The 22,653-nt window shown below is 36.3% G+C and overlaps 2 protein-coding genes across 5 annotated transcripts in view; both read left to right on the top strand.

The window, feature by feature from the left end:
• LOC130054058 (uncharacterized) overlaps positions 1 to 22,653 on the top strand; it is a 1,204,346-nt gene that overhangs the window by 531,529 nt on the left and 650,164 nt on the right. The gene's annotated exons all lie outside the window — the stretch shown is intronic.
• Positions 1,330 to 21,928, top strand: LOC125679401 (uncharacterized). Of its 4 annotated transcripts, none has more exons than XM_056162438.1 (5): positions 1,330 to 1,536; positions 18,589 to 18,641; positions 20,378 to 20,527; positions 21,000 to 21,087; positions 21,313 to 21,928. In XM_056162438.1, exons 1-5 carry the CDS (start codon positions 1,376 to 1,378, stop codon positions 21,824 to 21,826), a joined length of 966 nt encoding a protein of 321 aa, XP_056018413.1. In that variant the 5' UTR covers positions 1,330 to 1,375; the 3' UTR covers positions 21,827 to 21,928. The 4 variants fall into 4 exon arrangements, with proteins under 4 accessions (XP_056018413.1, XP_056018417.1, XP_056018421.1 ...); XM_056162442.1 differs by having other exon boundaries at positions 1,332 to 1,536; positions 20,378 to 20,515; XM_056162446.1 differs by lacking the exon at positions 1,330 to 1,536 and adding an exon at positions 10,587 to 10,729.

Genomic DNA, 22,653 nt, shown 5'->3' with positions numbered 1-22,653 from the left:
TAGTTATCAAGAAGATTGATTGATTGATGTTTTCCGCCACACTTAACAATTTTTCAGTTATCTGGTGACGCCCAGTTTTTTATTGGTGGAAGAGAGAACCCAGGTACCTGAGAAGATACCACCGACCTTCCGAAAGTAAACTGGGAAACTTTCTTACTTACCGGCGCGAGCGGGAATCGAACTCGCGCCGACAGAGGTGATCAAGAAGAAGTTAAAAATGTCTATTGTTCACAATTTAATAACTGACCATTTTGGCCCCACCCTGATACCAAAACCCCTACCTCTGGAATCATCAAATTTACAATTTTGGTAAAGGACTACCTGTTCTTTCTAAATATCTATTTAGTTTCAATTTAGTATCAATAGCACTAAATAAGATGTAATTTAAGTGTTTTACACATAAACACTATATACCAAGTTTGGCCCTGTCCTGGGGTCAGAACCCCTACGTGGGGCATTATGAAATTTACAACTTTTGTAGAGGCCTTCCTGTTCCACATCACTATGCATTTACTTACAAGTGTGCGGTTCTTGAGAAGATGTTTGAAAATTTGTCAATTTTGGGCAGTTTTTACCCCGCCCCAGGGATGCTGGAGTCCTGAAATGTACAATTTATGTCTTCTTTGTCCCAAATATGTTTCATACCAAATTTGAAAAGAATTGAATTGGTAGTTATCAAGAAGAAGTTAACAATGTTCAATTGTTAACGCACGTCGCAAGACGCACGACGACGGACGACAACCAATTGCAATCTCAGGTGACCTAAAAACTTAAGAAAACTGACATTATTCATGGTATTTTTCTAAGTCCAAGGGCCATAACTTTGTGAGAAATCAACAGACCAAGATAAAATTCGAACTTGATCAGTAAGTTGTTATGGCAAAGCGATGTACCAAATATCAAATGAATATCTGTAAGCACATAAAAAAATACGGAAAACTGAATAAGGGCCATGGCTTAGTGAAAAACAAACGGATCGAGACGAAACTCGAATTTGATCTGTAACTTGTTATGGGAAAGCAATGTACCAAATATCTGCAAGCAGATAAAAAAAAGTCCGGAAAACTGATTTGCAGGACCGACGGACGGAATGGAAACCTAAAGTCTCCTTCGACTTCGTCGGTAGGGGACTAAAAAGACAACAATTTGGAGAATTTGAGCGGAAACTAGTATCAGAATGTAAAAAGAGCGTGCAAATTAACATATACTAGTAAATGATCAACAGGCACTCAATAAGCAATAACCTGACAAAAATAGTTAGGACTTTGCCGGAATGAAATAGTCAACACATAATTATGGAGATATACACATTGCACGTTCACTTAAATTGAACTTTATTCTGATGTAGTGAATATAAAAGATACCAATCCCAGTAATGCAGCTTATACAGTGTATACGTGTACAACAGAACGTGAAGTCGGTAGTTACACCAGTTAGGATGGAGATTCTTGGCTTCTTGTTCATTGATATTTCCATAACTTTTAGTAGTCTGTTTTGCAAAGCTCTTAGAGTGCAGGGGATATGTAAACCAACTGAGTGAGTATACTATGTATGTACAATATTTATCTCCTTGATTTTCATTATATAAAAGATAAAATACGTAACAAACACAATCACTATTATGATGCAAAAGTGTAGTTTAATGTCAAGATTTTAAATTACCAACAAAGATTAATATCCTCAATTGTATTTGCCTACATTCGAATATGTATATGTCAGTTAGAAGGAACATTAATTCAAGGTTTAATCATGCATATATAAAGTTCATGTTGAGTTTCTCACTGCACGGTGACTGTGAAATAGAAAGTAACGTTATTACAAGCTGTGTTGTGCAGGGTGTCCGGGGAGCGCAGAGGTAACGCTCTAGCTTCTCACCGCTGCGACCCGAGATCGATCTCCGTGACCGGCAGTGGTTGTATGTGAGAGGGTATTGTCGCCCGCTCGGACATATGCTTTTCCTCCGTGTACTCCGGTTTCCTCCCACATAAATGACCCCCAAGCGCAAACATCAGTGCATGAAAAGACCCCATTGGAGGTTTCGAGCTTTCATGGGTTATCCTGGGTATTTATGTCTGTATGTATGTATATACCGAATAAACATTTATTCTATACTGAAGATAACAACATATCTGTTTAGTGATCGTGTATATTCGGTGTCAGAGCAATATATTCTCAACGGCTAGAAAACATATATCTCATATTTCATGTACAGGGAATCTGTATAAGAATGTGTGACGTCAGAGTTCATCTTCACTCAGAATTTAACAATAATTTCTGAAATGCTTTTCCTAAGAATATTGTTATTCCTAAACCTTTCACCCCTCCTTAAAATATTGAAGTCTGTGCTTGAAGATGGTGGGAAAAATCGCAACATCCTATCTTAATTTGCTAAATAAGTAACCTAGCTTATCTTGGAATTTCGCCCATCATATTTTAGAATATATTTTGCCCCTCATCATATGGTCGCTCATGTCACTCACGCTGTTCTGATACACGTGAACAGTATTTCTGTAAATCCACTAGTTTAATCTCTCCCAGGGATATATTTACACTAGACATCTGTACATACGACTATACAAGAGACTATAAGTCGTACTTCCTTCATGTAATTATGCACAGCCATTCATAGTGATCAATACTCTTGTAAATTCGACATTTTGAAAGTGTAAAATCTTGTAGCTTTTCCTTAATGTCATTATATATCACATGCATACTTATGAACTTGGACTTAGGTTAATTATTTGAAAACATCTGCAGTGGTATTCTATAAAGTTATACCAATTTAACACATGTTCAACTTTTAAAAGGATTTTTGTTTGCAGAAAAAAAATGCTTGCATGTTTTCTGAAAAACCATACAAATAATTTGTAATGTAAAACAAAGAAAGACCATATACGGATGAACCGAAGGTTTAGGTAAGCTTTTCTGATCGAAATTTGCCCCTTGTGCGTCGTCGTTGTTTTTGTTGTTGTCGTCGTAAACTTTTCACATTTTCATCTTCTTCTCCAGAACCACTAGGCCAAATTCAACCAAACTTGATACAAATAATCCTAGGGTATATGGAATTCAAGTTTATTCAAATGAAGGACCATGTCCTTCTCCAAAAGGGAGATAATAGCGAAATAGTGAAAATACATTAACGACTTTTCAAAATCTTCTCCAAAACCACTGGGCCAATTTCAACCAAACTTGACACAAAGCATTCTTGGTGAAATGTTCAACTGAAGGGCCACGTTTCTTTCCAAGGGGAGATAATAGAAACTAGTGGAAATACATTTACATTTTAAAAATCTTCTTCTCCAGAACCACTAGGCCAATGTCAGCCACACTTGGCACAAAGCATCTATAGGTAAAGAGGATTCACGTTTGTTCAAATGAGGGGTCATGCTCCTTCATAAGGGAGGTAATCACAAAAATAGGATGGGGTCATTTAGAAATCTTCTCAAAAACCACTGGACAAGAAGAGCTGAAATTTACATGAAACTTTCTGACATAGTGGAGATTCAAGGTTGTTAAAATCATGACCCCTTCGATTAGGTTGGGGTCACAACAGAGGATCAAAGTTTTACATACGAACATATAGGTGAAATATTTGGAAATCTTCTCAAGAAACACTGGGACAGGAAAGTACGAATTTACAAGAAAGCTTCCCGAGATAGTGCAGATTCAAGTTTGTTAAAATCATGGTCCCCGGGGGTAGGATGGGGCCATAATAGGTAATCAAAGTTTTACATACAAATATATAGGAAAAATCTTTAAATATGGGCCAAGGTGATTCAAGTAAGCGATGTGACCCATGGGCCTCTTGTTTTTATATTCATTGGACTAGTTAAAATGCGACATTTTGTTTGTAAAAACTATAGAATGTATATATATGTATTCTTCTGTCACAAAAAAGTAGTTGTCGCGGTTCTTGGTTTTTTCTTGTCAATGTCATACCAATGTCACACTTTCTTCAAATCAAACAACCCATATATTTCATTAGAGCAGATATAAATTGTATATACTTGTGATACATTTCAAATTTTGTTTCTATTTGCAAACTAATGATTCTGTTCATGTCTGAACGTATTTCTATTGGATTGCAGAATCAATAAGCACTCATAAACTAAAAAAGTATGGTAGACCAAATTTCCTCTGACAAATTTGGATACTTACACATTGATCGTTATTTCCGACAAACTTCAACTCTTGAAAGTTTTTGTTTAATAACACTTGGGCAAGTGTAATGAGGTACATAATGACATGAAAAGGTGAAGATGATGAACAGTAATCTATCTTATAACCCCTTTAATGATAACAAAGTTAAAAGTCGGTAATGAATGCATAAGAGTTGGGAAAACACGGTCCTCAGGACCTATCGGAGATCCGATCAGGTGCCTAGGAAGAGTAAGCATCCCCTGTCAACCGGTCACAACTTCCGTGAGGCCTATATCATGATCCGGTAAACAAAGTAATCCGTAGTCAAAATCAGCGTGTAAAGAATGGCCTAACAATCGGTATGAAACACGTCAGAGAGTAATTGATCTAATGATAGCTTGTATTGACAAACTAGATTGTTATAACATCCATGGAACTTTAAATGAAACTGCTGAAACTCCTATAGCATCAACTTGTTTGTCAGTAGCCTTTTTCGCTTTAAAAGAGTTTCTTGAGAAAAGATTAGGAGTGGGACATTAAAAGGTATAGCAAGTTCAAGATATCATACATATTTATTATACCCTGTTACTAGTATCAGTGACGACTTAGAGCATCGCGCTCAAAATCACACGGCCTCTCATCTCTGTCGGCGCGAGTTCGAATCCTGTTAGCGCCGGTAAGTGAGAAAGTTTCCCAGTTTACTTTCGGAAGGTTGGTGGTCTCTTCCCAGTTACTTGTATCTGGGTTTTCTCTTCCACCAATAAAAACCGGGCGCCACCAGATAACTGAAAAATTGTTAAGTGTGGCGGAAAACATCGATGAAATCAAATCAAACTGAACATATTATTTTGCTTTGTTGTACTGGAGACTTTCAATCCCGTGTGAGTCCGGGTTAGAATAGGTCCCCATTACTTCTGTATGTCGTAAGAGGAGACAACATCGGGATGTCCATCGAATGAGACCGTAAAAACCGAGGTGCGTCACTATAAAGATCCCTCCCAGCTCAAAGGCCGTAACCGCAGACCATGGATATAAAATTTGAAGCCCTTCACCGGCAATGGTGATATCTCCGTATGTGTGAAAAATTCTCGCGCGGGACGTTAAACAATATTCAATATCAAACAAGAGGTACTGTGAGCAATGCTCACTAAGAATACCCCCCGCTTACCCCAATCTCCCAAAGGGTGTTGGTAATAGGTATAAACTACCTCTTTTCTGAGTGTAAAAAACAAATGGCATGACAAACCGAACCATATTGCTACTTCGATGTCCAGTGCGCTTGACCTTTGACCTTTTGACCCCAAAATCGATAGGGAACATCTTCATCCCATGGGTAGTCCATATGTAAGATATGGTGACTGTAGGTGGAAAGGATAACGCTTTAGAGCCCGGAAACCATATCGCTACTTCCATATCCAGTGCGCGTGACCTTTGACCTTTTGACCCCAAAATCGATAGGGAACATCTTCATCCCATGGGTAGTCCATATGTATGATATGATGACTGTAGGTGGAAAGGATAAAGCTTTAGAGCCCGGAATCCATATTGCTACTTCGATGTCCAGTGCGCGTGACCTTTGACCTTTTGACCCCAAAATCAATAGGGAACATCTTCATCCCATGGGTAGTCCATATGTATGATATGGTGACCGTAGGTGGAAAGGATAACGCTTTAGAGCCCGGAAACCATATTGCTACTTCGATGTCCAGTGCGCTTGACCTTTGACCTTTTGACCCCAAAATCAATAGGGAACGTCTTCATCCCATGGGTAGTCCATATGTATGATATGGTGACTGTAGGTGGAAAGGATAACGCTTTAGAGCCCGGAAACCATATTGCTACTTCGATATCCAGTGCGCTTGACCTTTGACCTTTTGACCCCAAAATCGATAGGGAACATCTTCATCCCATGGGTAGTCCATCATCCCATGGGTAGTCCATATGTATGATATGGTGACTGTAGGTGGAAAGGATAACGCTTTAGAGCCCGGAAACCATATTGCTACTTCGATATCCAGTGCGCTTGACCTTTGACCTTTTGACCCCAAAATTGATAGGGAACATCTTCATCCCATGGGTAGTCCATATGTAAGATATGGTGACTGTAGGTGGAAAGGATAACGCTTTAGAGCCCGGAAACCATATTGCTACTTCGATGTTCAGTGCGCTTGACCTTTGACCTTTTGACCCCAAAATTGATAGGGAACATCTTCATTCCATGGGTAGTCCATATGTATGATATGGTGACTGTAGGTGGAAAGGATAACGCTTTAGAGCCCGGAAACCATATTGCTACTTCGATGTCCAGTGCGCTTGACCTTTGACCTTTTGACCCCAAAATCGATAGGGAACATCTTCATCCCATGGGTAGTCCATATATATGATATGGTGACGGTAGGTGGAAAGGATAATGCTTTAGAGTCCGGAAACCATTGCGTCTACAGACGGACGGACGGACGGACGGACAGACAGACGGACAACCTGATTCCAGTATACCCCCCCCCCCCCCCCCCCGCAACAAGTTGTGGTATAACGTGATATTTTACTACGCCGTTAATTCATATTCACTAAAAATATAGTCCCTATAATTCAAGTTCCACAGACCCATTTAAGGTAAGAGAAATTAATGTCACCCAATGACCTACATGTTCTGAGAAAATCCACACATTTACTCTGTATGGAGCATATACTCTTTATTTCTCTGAATGATGACAAAAATCCAAGATTATGAAGTTGATATGCATTCAAAGTTCTTTTGATACATTGTTTAAACTTTAATTCTGGGTACATATCCTCAATACTTATAAGGATTTGGGGGTCATCTGCATGGTTTCCTAGGGATAAGTTTGATACTTGCTGTACAGTACCAAGGGGGATTTGGGACACTCACTGGTTTTTTTTTATGTTTAAAAGGGATATAATACGATATAATAAGATTTCGAGTCCAAATTTCCTAATTTTTCATCAAATATGGCATTCATTCTTGAAAAGGGAAACTAAGAGTCCTGTACCGAACAGATATATTGTGGGTGCGCTATCGAGTCAGGTTATAAGAGAAACAATCCACATCTACAGGCAAATGATATGTCCTTGAAAAGTGGATTGTGACATTCGTCACTAGATATATTACAATTTTTTAATCAATTGAAAAAGACTAGCTATTCAACTCTTTTATAAGTTTTTCTATATATAAATATAAAATGAAATGTAGACTACAGAAGGAGAAAATGTTGGAGCAAGATTTCCTGCATCTTATTCTTCTTGCTCAGAATATGGTAGTTGCCAATATTGGCAAGAATAGACACGCTTTTTATAAGAATGCAGGAAACTGTTAAACTGTTTGAAATATTGATATGCATTATGAAATGAAACTTCATAATTTCTATGATTATTGTGATGTATTTATGCATTAAGGAATGGATTTTTGTGGGTTTTTCCTGATGCATGGTGGATTTTATTTTGATGTATGTATGTATGAAATACACCATGATTAATATGATGTATGTACATTACAATTTTCTGATACATGATATGCATTTTGAAATGCATTACGATTATTATCATATATGCATTATATGAAATGAAGTTTTCTGATATATGTATGCATTATATGAAATGAATTTTTCTGATCTTTCTGATGTATCATATGCATTATCATTGTTATGATGTATGTTTGCATTATGAAATAAGCATTTTAAATAAAAGACAAAAAAAACCTCTGATTGCGTCAGGGATTAATTAAACTTGAACAGGTGGGAAACAAATTGTCCCGGACCTCGGAAAACAAACCTCTTAAATTATTTAAGCAACACTTCTAAAATCACAAATACTAAGAGTAATTTCCCGCAATTTTCACGTATAAAAACTACTTAATAGTCATATATCCGAGTTTTTAAGCACTCTTAGGTTATATTAACTGATAAAAAAGTTTAAAAAAATATATTTATAATCCTGTCTTAATGGCGCTTTTATATTTCGACGAAAGCTTTTAGAAATTGATGCTAGGAGACATGATACAAACTGCACATACCGGTATTGATGTTGAGCAAGGAGGCATCTAACAAAATTGTGAAATTCGTGTTATGTTCTACATGTAATTCGACCATGCAGTCTCAACCGAACGTAAATTATCTTTATCCTCATTCAAAAAATCATAACAAAACACCACTATTATGGGTAGCAGCTCCAGGGCCTGTGCATTTTATTGATGACATTGCACAACATCCAACAAAGCTTAACATTTACTCACAGTATACAATGTAACCAACACAAAACTGAGGGAGCGTGCGGAGGCGGGGTGTATTGTGAGTGAAATGCACGCAGTCTTAAGCTCGAATGACAAAATACAAAGAATTCTACATTTATAGCCTTGGCAAACTTGATCGTTAATCTAGATGTCGAGTTGAAGACAATAGCAAGAGCGTTTTTCTTCTAATTCCGGTTTTGAATAACTTTTACCAAGTAAGGAAATAAAAATAGATCATCTAATAAAAGAGCATGATTCGTGCCCATGGGAATTCCAGCAGACTCTTGGAAGACCTGATCACTAAAGACTACGTAGAGTTAGTACTTGTGCGTAGAATCAAGTGGTGTTTACAAAGTAATTTATTGAATGACTTATCACTAGATGTTTCAATTTTTGTTTAGGAAACAGCTGTCATTGTGTCAAAAAGTCTAGTCTTTAATTATCGTGAGGAATGGTCGTTTAAAGTGTTGAAAAGTCATAAGTTTTGATGTTATTGATTCAAAAAAAGTTTTAGTATGTTTTAGAATCCACATTTGATTTACACCACTTCCGGCACGAAAGGTGAAGATAACAAACAATGACCAAACTCATAACTCCTATAAACAATACGAAATAAATAGTTGGGCAAACACGGACCCTTGGACACATCAGAGGTGAGACCAGGTGCCTAGGATGAGTAAGCATCCCCTGTCGACCGGTCACACCCGCCGTGAGCCATATATCTTGATCAGGTAAATGGTGTTATCCGTGGTCAAATCAGTGTGCCAAGAACAGCCTAACAATCAGTATGAAACACGCCAGGCAGCATTTAACCCATACAAGTACATCCAGGCCAACCTTGAAATGAATGTCGATAATCAAGTTTATTGAGTAATTCTTTTCGAACTTTCTTTTCACAACATTGAACACAAAGATTAGAAAATGTTTGACGTCAGTTGAAAATCGCTTTATCTTTGCTTTTTTGTGTATTTTTAGTACATGTACACACATAGCTAAAGCGTACTAAAACTGAATGCTGGATAAATTTCGGAATCTTTCTTGATGATTTTGAAATTCGAAAATTTTCAATTCGTAATACTGTATACAGGAAAATATTCGCCCCCGTTTTATTTTCATCCCTTTCATCCTCGTTGTCATTGGGCGAACTTAAGACTGGGAGAAACTATTTTCTCTCATATCTCTCTTTTAACACAACTATGTCTAGGCGAAATTTAAAATGGGGCAAAAATGTCTGCAATTGTTAAAAGGCGAAAATAAAACGGGGCGAAAATAACCCTGTAGATCTATACAGTATTCTATATAACAAAAGACGGAAAGATTGAAACTTTTATAAACTGCTTTGTAATGGCTTAAAATATCTAGTATGATTAAAGATTTATTCCTGATGTGTTTAGGATTTTCAAAGTTGATAAATTATCTGTTTTAAGACAATTCTAAAAATGCACACATAGACTATTTAGCAGTTCTAAAATGATGTTATGATATGTTTCAATCTAACAGTAGTCTAGTTAGATTGAATGATCGATATGGACGTAGATTAGAAGGCACAAATCGACTTGAACATATCAACTTACAAATGTAATATCAATAAATGAGATAATATCGGTGGTGGTCTTTTACAGCACTATTAAGTACACACCTTCGAAAATGAAAATTTTATTCTCAATGCGATACGTTAAAAATGGAAAATTTCTAAATTATGTATTATTTTTTATGGTGTGACCGTTAATACGAGCGAAGACCCATTACATTTTGCAACACGACTTTAGGCATTCGTTTATCGTGAGAAATCAACGCAGTCAACGTAAACAATCCATCATGGCGTCATCTTAACTTCGATGGGTTTTTTTTCTTTCACCAACAACAAACGTACGAAGGAATGAGTCTAGAATTTCATAACGTTTGTGGTACTTTGCAAATAATTTATTATTTAATCTACGGGGTAGTTCATGGTGTAACGGCGATATTTTCCCTGAAGCAATGCTGATAATTCTCATCACCTTTTAGCTGATGACGAGCTCAATAATCACGTGACTCAAATGAGTAATGACTGGAGCGAGGTCGTTGCTCGCGTTCGCAAGCTATTTTAAAATTTGTATCAAGAGGAGGAAACAGATCTATCCAACCTTTTAGTTTTATTTATGTCTTTTGTAGGAAATTGATGAGATATTTCCTCACTTATGAAGGACAATACATTTACACTTATAGACAGAAAATACATCACATTAATTAATTAATGAAGCAGACAGGTACCTCTATACTAACATATGCAATCCATCTCCATATTTGTTCTGCTTTTCGAATGGATGTGTTGTTAAAGCCGGGACTTTGTAAAAAACCCAGGTAAATTTATAGTAATTTAATTCTTTTAGTGTGTTTCAATACGCAGATATCGAGATATCTGCTCTTTTGTGATGGAGGTACGTTCAGTATTCTGTTGAACGTTTGGGTGAGTACAAGATGTATATATAGTATTGACTGGCTATATAAAAAAAGGATCGTGGCCGAGTGGTTAGAGCATCGCGCTCAAAATGACACGGCCTCTCACCTCTGGTCGGCGCGGGCTCGAATCCCGCTCGCGCCGATAAGTGAGAAAGTTTTCCAGTTTTCTTTCGGAAGGTCGGTGGTTTCTTCCCAGGTACATTGTATCTGGGTTCTCTTTTCCACCAATAAAAACTGGGCGCCACCAGATAACTGAAAAATTGTTGAGTGTGGCAGAAAACAAAAAGGATAAAAGGGTAAACTTTGTTTATATCAGCCGTTTGGTATATATTAATTGACCATATTAAGAATAATTTGTTGTGAAATTATTATATTTTATATTTATTTCCTCTTCTACATGAATGATATTTTAATCAAAGAAAGATTTTTGTTTAAGCTATTCTCTGATCGAATACTCATTAACTTACTACCTTTATGTGTCCCTGCAGTTTGGGTGGTTGCATGACGTCCGGTAATCATCCTTTAGGCAATATATGAATGCAGCGATAAGCATTTGTATCTAACGCATGAATCCGAAAACATATTTTGTGTCTCACCCGCATAAGAGTTCAACAAAGGGAAATACATATTGGGCAAATAAATAACTATTGGTATTTTACATAAAGATATAGGGCCTCACGGCGGGTGTGACCGGTTAACAGGGAATGCTTACTCCTCCTAGTACACCTGATCCCACCTCTGGTGTATCCAGGGGTCCGTGTTTGCCCAACTCTCTATTTTGTATTCCTTATAGGAGTTATGAGATTGATCACTGTTCGTTATCTTCACCTTTATAAAAGTTATGAGATTGATCACTGTTCGTTATCTTCACCTTTATAAGAGTTATGAGATTGATCACTGTTCGTTATCTTCACCTTTCACATATAGAAGCAGCCTTAACTGATGATTTACTCTATATTTCTTTAAATTCATTTTACAACTGAAAACATGATAACATTTGAAAATATTGATCAACAGCCTCTCTAAATATTTTCTTTGTGATGCCATATCTAAAAAGACTAAAGTAAAACAGTTCAGTCGACCGCTTAATAACGCCAAATTTGAAACGCGTGTTTAGTGGTTTTAATTGGAGAAATGTTCACCCATATAGAAACGTCACTAGCTTTAGGTAAAGTCCCACAAACTTTGAGGGCTTTAGCATTGAGGATTCTTCATCATGTCAGTGCGTATCACGACACAGAACCTCCGTTTAAAGATATTCTGAGGTATCTTGATTTTCAATTTTGATTAAGAAATTGATGGATTGATTGAATATTGTTTAACGCCTCTCTCGAGAATATTTCACTCATATGAAGACGTCACCACTACCGGTGAAGGGTTCAAAATTGAGGCCTATGCTCGGCGCTTATGGCCATCGAGCAGGGAGGGACCTCTATCGTGTCACACCCGCTGCTACACGGGACCTCGGTTTTTGTGGTCTCATCCATTTAGTCACCTCTTACGACAAGCAAGAGATACTGAGGACCTATTCTAACCCGGATCCCGACGGGACGAAATTGATGGAGAATTACTTGTACCACAACTTTTGATTGAACTTTTCTGAGGCATCCTGGATTGTTTGAGGAAAGGATCCATGTGACTCATGGGTACATAATATGCAATACAGGCAAATAGGAGAGGATTCATAAATACTACAACATGTAAACATATAATTTTTAGAAAAAAAAGTTGTGACAGAAATAAAATTTAAGTAACCAGAAATGAAACATCTTAAAGTTATTTAAAAGATTTGAAAAAGAAAAGGTTTTAATTATATCGACAGAAATAAGATTTGATATATTTTTCACGTAGATCAAAAAATGTCGGTCACATCAAAACAAAATGAAACTCGACTTTTATTTCTTGCAAATTACAAAATGAGCATTTTCGGTCAATTATGAGTATGTCTCTGTGCTTCAATTTTCAATATGACAGTTCAGAAATTCGATATTTACGTAACAATGACTTCTCTTTGTACAACAATTGCTTCACAAGTTATATTTGTAGATCAAAGTTATCAACTATTTCTTTATATAAAATACATTTCGATAAACTTTCAACAGCACTAAAACAGATTTGGATAAATGCATTGGTAAGAAGCTGTTCCACAGGAAAGAACATTGGTTAACATAAACAACTAGTTTGTACTTAAAAACTTCCAAAACCCTAACAATAAAATTCATTTCTAATTGCACTCAACCAGTTTGTACAAGTTTTCTTTTGTGTTTCATATTCACATAACAATTGTTCATACCATGTTTCTGATATATAATTATTTGTATTAAGCAAGTTCCACCAATATTTCAAAATTCGACGTTTTGTTTCGACATACATGTACATTGGGCATCTGCCGAATAAAATTATTTGTAGATTTTCAAAGCAACATAATTTTCTTCAACAAATGTATGTGTACTTGCCCAACATGTGGAACTTTTTGAGATCCCCATGTTTTACATGTTATGGTTCCAGCTGACAAAGCTAGTAACAACATTGTCTTTGTTTGTAAGGCTCATTATTACAACTGTATTTTAAACGAACTTGGCATTAATTCCACTTTTGGCAATCATACTTATACTCCAACTGCCCTTTCAAAAGATGAAATTCTTCAAAACCATGCTTCAGTTTTAGACACATTTAATATCCCAGTCAATGGGTCGAATGAATATGAGTTACCGTACCTATACTGGATTCCTAAACTACATAAAAAACCCTTATAAACAAAGATGCATTGCTGGATCCAGTAAGTGCTTTACCAAGCCCCTATCTTTGCTCCTCACGAAAATATTAACAGCTGCGAAGGAGAAACTTCAAACTTACCGTGCGACTACATATGCCAGAAAAGGTGTTAATCAAATGTGGATTCTAAAACATTCTAAATAACTTTTAGTAAACTTGAAATCGCAGAATTTTTCCAAAATCAATAACATTAAAACCTATGACTTTTGAACACTATACACGACCATTCCTCACGATAAATTAAAGACTAGACTTTTTGACATCATAGACAGTTGCTTCTTCAACAAAAACGGAAATATTCATATCTAGTGATCAGTCACTCAAAAACCTACTTTGTTAAACACCACTCTGATTCCAGGCACAAGTACTCTGAAGTTGAAATAAAAAATATGCTAGAGTTCCTCATTGACAATATCTTCGTGGTCTTTGGTGATCAGGTCTTCCAACAGTCTGTCGGAATTCCCATGGGCACGAATTGTGCTCCTTTGTTAGCTGACCTGTTTCTATATTCATATGAAGCAGAATTTATTCAAAAACTTCTACGTGAGAAGAAAAAAATCTCTCGCTAAGGCCTTCAATTCGACATTTAGATATATCGATGACGTTTTGTCTATTAACAATAATAGCTTTCATTCATATGTCGATTTGATATATCCCTGTGAGCTCGAAATAAAGGACACCACAGAGTCGTCCACTTCTGCTTCATACTTAGATATTTTACTGAAAGTAGACATTAACAGCAAACTGACAACTCAACTGTATGACAAACGGGATGATTTCAGCTTCTCCATCGTCACGTTCCCATATTTGTGTAGCAATATTCCATTATCACCTGCATATGGTGTTTATATATCTCAACTGATTCGATATGCAAGAGCTTGTTCTGCGTATAGTCAGTTATTAAATCGAGGTAAGCTACTGACAAACAAGTTGATGGTACAGGGGTTTCAACAGTCTCGATTGAAGTCAGGTTTTTTGCAAATTCTATTGTCGTTATAACGATCTAGTTCGTCAGTACAACCTCGCATTGGGTCAAATGCTGTCTGACGTGTTTCATATCGATTGTTAAGCCGTTCTTGGAACACTGATTTTGACTGAGGATAACTCCGATTACCTGATCAGGATATAGGACTCATGGCGGGTGTGACCGGTCAACAGGGGATGCTTAATCCTCCTAGGCACCTGATCCCACCTCTGGTGTGTCCAGGGGTCCGTGTTTGCCCAACTATTTGTATCTATTTTGTATTGCTTATAGGAGTTATGAGATTGATCACTGTTCGTTATCTTCACCTTGCATCCATAATGATGAACAGGACGACATATAAAAATAGAAATAAATTTTGAAGTGGAGGACTTTCACAAACACTTGTGAGCATTTCTTTCTCTAAATCATTTATGAATAATGAAAATGGCATTGGCGAGAGAGCTCACCCTGTACTAGACCTGTTCGTAAAGAAAAATATTCAGACAATTGACCATTAACATTCACACAGCTTTTCAAGTCACTACACAGACATGATGATATTAAATAATTTTTCCTTCTAATTTGCTATTTTAACGTCTTAGGTTTGACGCGACCATGGCACGGGCGAGGCTGGAACTCACGACCTCCCGGTTACGTAGCAAACGCTCTACCACTGAGCTACTGTGACCGGTGTAAACATTAGATTTGTCAAAGGGATACGAATGTCCCAGCTGGCAACAAATTTAATGCAGGACTTTATATTGCTGTTTTAGACAAGTGAATAATGTAAAACTTATACGGTACCAATTTTGATGCACAAGATGCGCATTTCGACAAATAATGGCTCTTCCGTGATGCTCAACCGAAATGTTTGAAATCCGAAATAACAATGAAGTTTTAGAGCTAGTATAGCCAAAAACAGTGTGCAAATAACAATAATAAAATTGATGGATTAGGCCTCTGCTGGTGGACTGTTAGTCCCCGAGGGACTCTACAGCCCAGTATCTAAGTACTTCGTTACTAGCTAGAAAATACGGATGCAGATTTAATTGCTGTGATAAAAGCTAGAAATTCATTTCGAAATTAAGGATTATCTCCCTCATGCATATCTCCGATCCTTAGACGAATTTAACTCCAATTTTTGGCACTCTTTTTTCCAGTTCTTACAAGTTTAATGTTATTTCGGATTTCCAGTATTGCTTGAGCATCACTGAAGATACATTCTTTATCGAAATGCGCATCTGGTGTATCAAAATTGGTACCGTATAAGTTTTATATATAGCGCCTTAGACCTCTGGTGTGTCCAGAGGTCCGTGTTTGTCCAACTATCTATTTTGTATTGCTTATGGGATTTATGAGATTGATCACTGTTCGTTATCTTCACCTTTCATAATACAAATTACTGTAAGGTACTTTACTAGTGTAAGAAAAGGAAGACAACGAGAAAACACAATTAAATGAAATTAATTGACAGTATCACAGAAGATCTTATATTTGTAAAATTATCAAAATAAAACAGTATAATTAAGATCGATAGTTTGAAGTGTTTTTTTTTTTTAGGTGTTTGATAATTAAAAACAATCACAGTTTAAACATGTTAGAATCTAAAAAGCTAATTGATAATAATGAGTTTGAAGACGTTTTCAAAAAATTTCAAAACTAACAATTCAACTTTATGACAAACGGGATAATTTCAGCTTCTCCATCGTCACGTTCCCATATTTATGTAGCAATATTCCATTATCACCTGCATATGGTGTTTAAATATCTCAACTGATTCGATACGCAAGAGCTTGTTCTGCTTATGGTCAGTTTTTAAATCGAAGCAGGTTACTGACAAACAAGTTGATGGTGCAGGGGTTCCAACAGTCTCGTTTAAAGTCAGCATTTTGCAAATTCTATGGTCGTTATAACGATCTAGTTTGCCAATACGACCTATCATTGGGTCAAATCCTGTCTGATGTGTTTCATACCGATTGTTCAACCGTTCTTGGCACACTGATTTGGACTACAGATAACTCCGTTTACCTGTTCAAGATATAGGGCTCACAGCGGGTGTGACAGGTCAACAGGGGATGTTTACTCCTCCTAGGCACATATTATACATTCAGTGTGTCCAGGGGTCCGTGTTTGCCCAACTCTCTATTTTGTATGGCTTATAGGAAATGAGATTGATCACTGTTCGTTATCTTCGCCTTCCATGTTGACCTCTAAGTGTCATCTTGAAGGTCATTCCAGAAATGTGCTGCAGCCCAGCTGAGTTGGCGTTGTCCGTATGTTTGCTCTGATGTTTGGCACCACAAGTCGCAACTTCGATTCTGATCGTAATGGTCGACTTGGCTTGTATTCAATTGCGATGTATGAAGGAACAATATGTATAAATTGAAATGTTGAACACGGGCCGGTAATTGATGGGAAGCCAATCACGTGGTGCCATGTAAGAATTTATACACGATAAGACGATATAGAATAAATTGTTAGCAATATTCAATTTTAGCGATCTCAAAACCCTCACTAATAATGCCAAAATTTTATCCTTGCTAAACATTCTGCTGATACGGTATTGCTGAAGAAAAACAAACTTGAAATTTCTTTGTTAGAATAATTAGCAAAGGTCTGAGCGATACCCAACCAATATTTCCATAATCTAAGTAATTAGTTTTGATTTATTTGCTGTTATACTCTGTGTATAATACTAAAAGGAGGAAATACTTTTTTTAAAAAAGGAAACTGCGAGCAATTAATTGTAAATTCATCAATCGCAAATTACCCTGGGTCTGGATTTCACGAGAAATATTTCTTAAACTGTGTATTTAGACGAGACGTAAAACAAATCAACACATTTAGACGACGCTTTAATGATAATTACAATAATGATAATACAATTAATCCCGTTTGTCATAAAGTTTAGTTGTTAGTTTGCGTTAACATCTACTTTCAATAAAATTTCTAAGTATGAAGCAGAAGAGGACGACTCTGTGGTGTCTTTTATTTCGAGTTCACAGGGATATATCGAATTGACATATGAATGATAATTATTATTGTTAATAGATAAAACGTCTTCGATACATCTAAATGTGGAATTGAAGGCCACAGCAATGTTTTTTTCTTCTCACGTAGAAGTTTGTGAATAAATTCCGCTTCACAGGAATATAAAAACAGGCTAGCTAACAAAGGAGCACAATGCATACCCATTGGGACTCCAACACTGTTGTAAAACCTGATAACCAAAAGACTACGAAGATATTGTCAATGAGGAACTCTAGCATATCTAATATTTCAATTTCAGAGTACCTATGCGTGGAATGAGAGTGGTGTTTAACAAAGTAATTTTTTTGGATGACTGATCACTAGATATGAATCTTTCCGTTTTCCATTTTTGTGGAAGAAGCAACTGTTTATGAAGTCAAAAAGTCAAGTCTTTGATTTATCGTAAGGAATGGTAGTGTAAAGTGTTGATTGATTGATGTTTTCCGCCACATTCAAGAATTTTTCAGTTATCTGGTGGCACCCAGTTTTTATTGGTGGAAGAGAGAACCCAGATACAATGTACCTGGAAAGAGACCACCGACCTTCTAAAAGTAAATTGGGAAACTTTCTCACTTACCGGCGCGAGCGGGATTCGAACCCGCGCCGACAGAGGTGAGGTGTAAAGTGTTGAAAAGTCATAGGCTTTGATGTAAAAAGTTGAGAAGTCATAGGTTTTGATGTAAGGTGTTGAAAAGTCATAGGTTTTGATGTTGATTTGAGAGAAGCTTTGCGATTTCAAGTTTACAAAAAGTTCTCTAAATTGTTTAGAATCCACATTTGATTTAGACCACTTCTGTTATATGTAGTGGCACAATCTCCTTCACAGCTGTTAATATTTACGCAAGGAGCAAAGATATAGGCTTGGTAGAACATTTACTGGATCCAGCAATGTATCCTTTATTAGCGGACCTGTTTATATATTCTTATGAAGCAGAGTTTACAAACCAGTAGGAGACTAATGAATAAACATTTCACGCTGATTTCTTTTCAGTGGCGAGTATCGATGTTGTACTGACTACAAGCAAGTGGAAAGCCGCTGCATTCGTGAGTAGATTTTGGCATCAGAATAGATCTTGCAGAAAATATAGATTTTAATTTCGTTGTATGTTGGATTGCCAGACTTTGGATATACGAAAATGAATTTTTATTACCTTGAATATGTGAAAACAAAAACCCATAGATGTGTCACCTATCATTGGGTCAAATGCTGTGTGACGTGTTTTATGCCTATTGTTAGGCCGTTCATGGCACACTGATTTTGACTACGGAAAACTCCGTTTACCTGTTCAAGATATAGGGCTCACGGCGGGTTTGACCGGTCGACAGGGGATGCCTACTCTTCCTAGACACTTGATCCCACCTCTGGTATATCCAGGAGTCCGTGTTTGTCCAACTCTCTGTTTTGTATTGCTTATAGGAGTTATGAGATTGATCACTGTTCGTTATCTTCAGCTTTCATTCATGGTATAACCATATGACCCACACACAAGGAATACACATGTGAAACGTAATAGTCATATCTCTTACAGTTATAAAGCTAAAGAATGCGAGAGACGGACGACGGACAAACTAATCTCTAATTGTCGTTATGCTTCATAGACGACAAAGAACTGTCGGAGCAGTCATCAATTACAGTCATTTAAAGAATAATACAAAAAATCCAAACAAACAAATCATTTCATTTTTAATATCCAGCAGACTGACAATCTAAATGAATCGGCCAAGTATGTAATCTATTTCTAACCAATTATGTGCCCAGAAGACATACAAAGTTGCATAAAGAGTGAAATTTCTACACGATAGTTAAACTTTCAAATATAATGAGATCAATTACACAGAATTAAAAATACAAATATATGTGTCTAAAATCATGATAGTAATGAATAAGAAATAATGCAGTGTAATTCAGTATAATCCAAACTTTTTTCCTTTGAAAGCAGAACTTAAGTAATGTAACCTGCAAAGCATTGATATCATTATCATTTTCATTACTCCTGAGCCATATAAACTTGTTACTATTAGATAAACTTAAACAATTCGTACAGATAATATTAATGGACTCTGTGAATGGTTTTCGTAAATCATTATATGCAGTACAATCTAATATAAAATTGAGTTCAATTTCTACACAATCAGACTTGGAGATATTACATTTTCTTTCATCAGTAGTTAATATCGATCAGTTTCAATAGCTAGAGAAGGTGAGCCTATTCTAATATTTATGAATATTACAAAACATCAGGGTTACAAATAAAAGAAAACATGATCTAAGCTTGCCAATTTGCTTCTCTGCATTATCCGAAAGTAGATTTCACCAAGTGTCTTATACATATATTTGTTTATGACATAACGTGTTAGTAAGGTGAAGATAACGAACAGTGGTCAATCTCATAACTCCTAAAAGCAATACAAAATAGATAGTTGGGCAAACATGGACCCCTGGACACACCAGAGGTGAGATCAGGTGTCTAGGAGGAGTAAGCATCCCCTATTGAACCAAACTTTATATCGTATAGAATGTTGTATATCTAGTTTACTTAGAATAAAAACTACTGATCCATGAGTACTTGATCAAAAGACTTCAACATACCCTTGGGATCCCCTCTCCCTTGTACGACACTGTTAAAAATTAAACACCGAAACAGATCAACTGTTTCATATTTGTTTGAAAAGGGTATACAGTAGGCTCCCTTGATAGAAAGGATTTCTGAGTTATCCTCTCCTAATAGTAGGCTAGCTTTTAATCTATTTCTGAGTAATCGTATATAATTCATATTCAGCTTGCATTGGGTCCTTCGGGATAAATTGCACTGGAGGGATTTGCCACTCTGGATACTACGGTTTTGGATGTCAAAAGTTATGCACGTGCAAAGGAAATGAAGTTTGTGATCCCGTAGTCGGATGTCAAGCAGTGGAAGGTAATTTATGGTGTATATATATTGATAACATATTTCTTTTTATTGTAGCCCACCCGATATATTTTGTTTTCTTATTATCATTACTAATTTCATTTGTAACAAAAACTGCTAAATTAATACATTCAATTTGTTTTACAACATATGTCATTGAGCATGGGTCAATATGAGTGAAATATTCTCGACGAGATGTAAACCTAACAAACAACTACATTGGACAACAGTTGCAAATGTTAATCATAAGCAATTCAAAGCTTATCTAGAATATATAAATAAAAGAATTGAAGAGGTATTTTGTTGATAAAGTTTATACTTTAGATATATAATTTATGGGATGCTTACTACTCCTAGGCAACTGATCCCACCTTTGGTATGACCTGGGTTCCGTGTTTAACCTTATCTTAATTTTGTATTCTTAATGGGATTTATAAGACTGATCACAATTCGTTATCTTTACTTGTTCATATCAGATATATTTTTGTTTTAGGGACAAGACTATCTATTGCTGAGGCACTAGCGATCACCTTCTCTGTTTCATTTGTCCTCATCGTAATTTCTGTCATCATATTTAAGAGGTTTGTTGTTATTTTAACACCATATATTTCATCACTCAAACTTTCAATGAATACATGTAGTCTGTGCAGTAGTATTATATAAAACGGTAAATTGTAGAGCTTTTAGTGCATGAAATTATTTGAAATAAGATATATATAATCACTGTTCGTTGTCTTCACTTTTCATTTGTGTAAACTTTGTTTCTATAAAATATCGATGTGATTAGCAACTTAAATATTTTGAAGAAAATACTCAAGCCGTGTGCCGAGAACCTATGTAGAAGAAAGACTGCCAGAGAACGCTCTGTATCACTTGTACGTAGATATGGAGAATGGATATGAAAAATGCGAACCGGGTTCAAAAACCAACTCAAACGGAGAAGGAAAGTTTACCAAAGACAAGAATTCCGATTCCAAAGAAGAAAAAATAAAGACACAAAAAGAAAAGCCAGGAAAGTTTTCATCATTTCTGTCTCGGAGACAACAAGCTGAATCCGACGCTGACATCCACAGCTATATATCTGTTGTGTCATCAACAGAGGGGTCACTGTCGAAAGACATAAAATCATCATCAACAACTAAAGCTATTCCAACAACACCGGAAGGAAAACCAGTAGCTTCAACACAAGCAAGTAATACAGGAACTGACGCAAAAGGAACAGCAACATTAAAGACAATTGTAACATCAAAAAGGACCTCGAGAATCACAGACACCATACATTTCTTTGAGAACAGTCGCAATTCAGAAAACCACGACTGATGTCAGAATAATCCAATTGCTCATTCTGTGGACTGCTCACTACTATCCATCAAAATTCAAAAAGTCTATATCTATATCCAAAAATAAAGAATTTAGAGTGTTTCCTGTAACTTTGATTTTAATTTGCTGGAAGGATATTGATAAAAGGACAGGTGGCCAATCGAAATATACGGGGTTATTTCGCTTGGTACCAAATGCTATTTCAAAATCACAAATTTTCTAGTATATCAAAAAGCTGCTCTACTCAAAATAATTGCATTGAGAGGGCTAAAGTACCTGACAGGAAGATGTGGAATGGTACCGTGTCATGTAATGACAAATATCATCTCGTTCTACCAATTCTCGCACGCATTCTAGCTCTCATGACGCCATCACTTTGAAGAGATTCCTACTTTACATGTAATGAATAGAAAGTGGTTTTAAAGCAATGGCGATCTGATGGATACACCAAATACAAATACACTATAATGATACTTTTAAGTCTAAATGAGCTATTATATTTTGGTACTATAAAAAGGTGTTAAGAGAGTCAATTAAATGATATCAATAGAACTAGTTTGGAAATGATGGCATACACTCTTTCTGAAATAATAATTAAAATTCAATTACGGGAAATGCATGCAAGCTATTTAAAACATTTTTTGTAAAAAAGAAGAAGAGATTAGCAATTTGAAAGGGGCCGAAAGGGAAGATCCATACCTTTGGACATATTGTCATTGATTTTCTAAGTGAATTAAAAGACATTTCGAAAAGTGTGTGATACTTCGTAAACCTATTCTCAGGGGCGGATCCAGGAATTGCTGTTACGGGGGGGGGGGGGGGCACTT

Source organism: Ostrea edulis, chromosome 1 (assembly GCF_947568905.1).
Source record: "Ostrea edulis chromosome 1, xbOstEdul1.1, whole genome shotgun sequence".
Classification (NCBI taxonomy): Eukaryota; Metazoa; Mollusca; class Bivalvia; order Ostreida; family Ostreidae; genus Ostrea; species Ostrea edulis.
The sequence above is the reverse complement of the archived record's forward strand: the minus strand, read 5'-3'. Positions and strand labels throughout refer to the sequence as shown.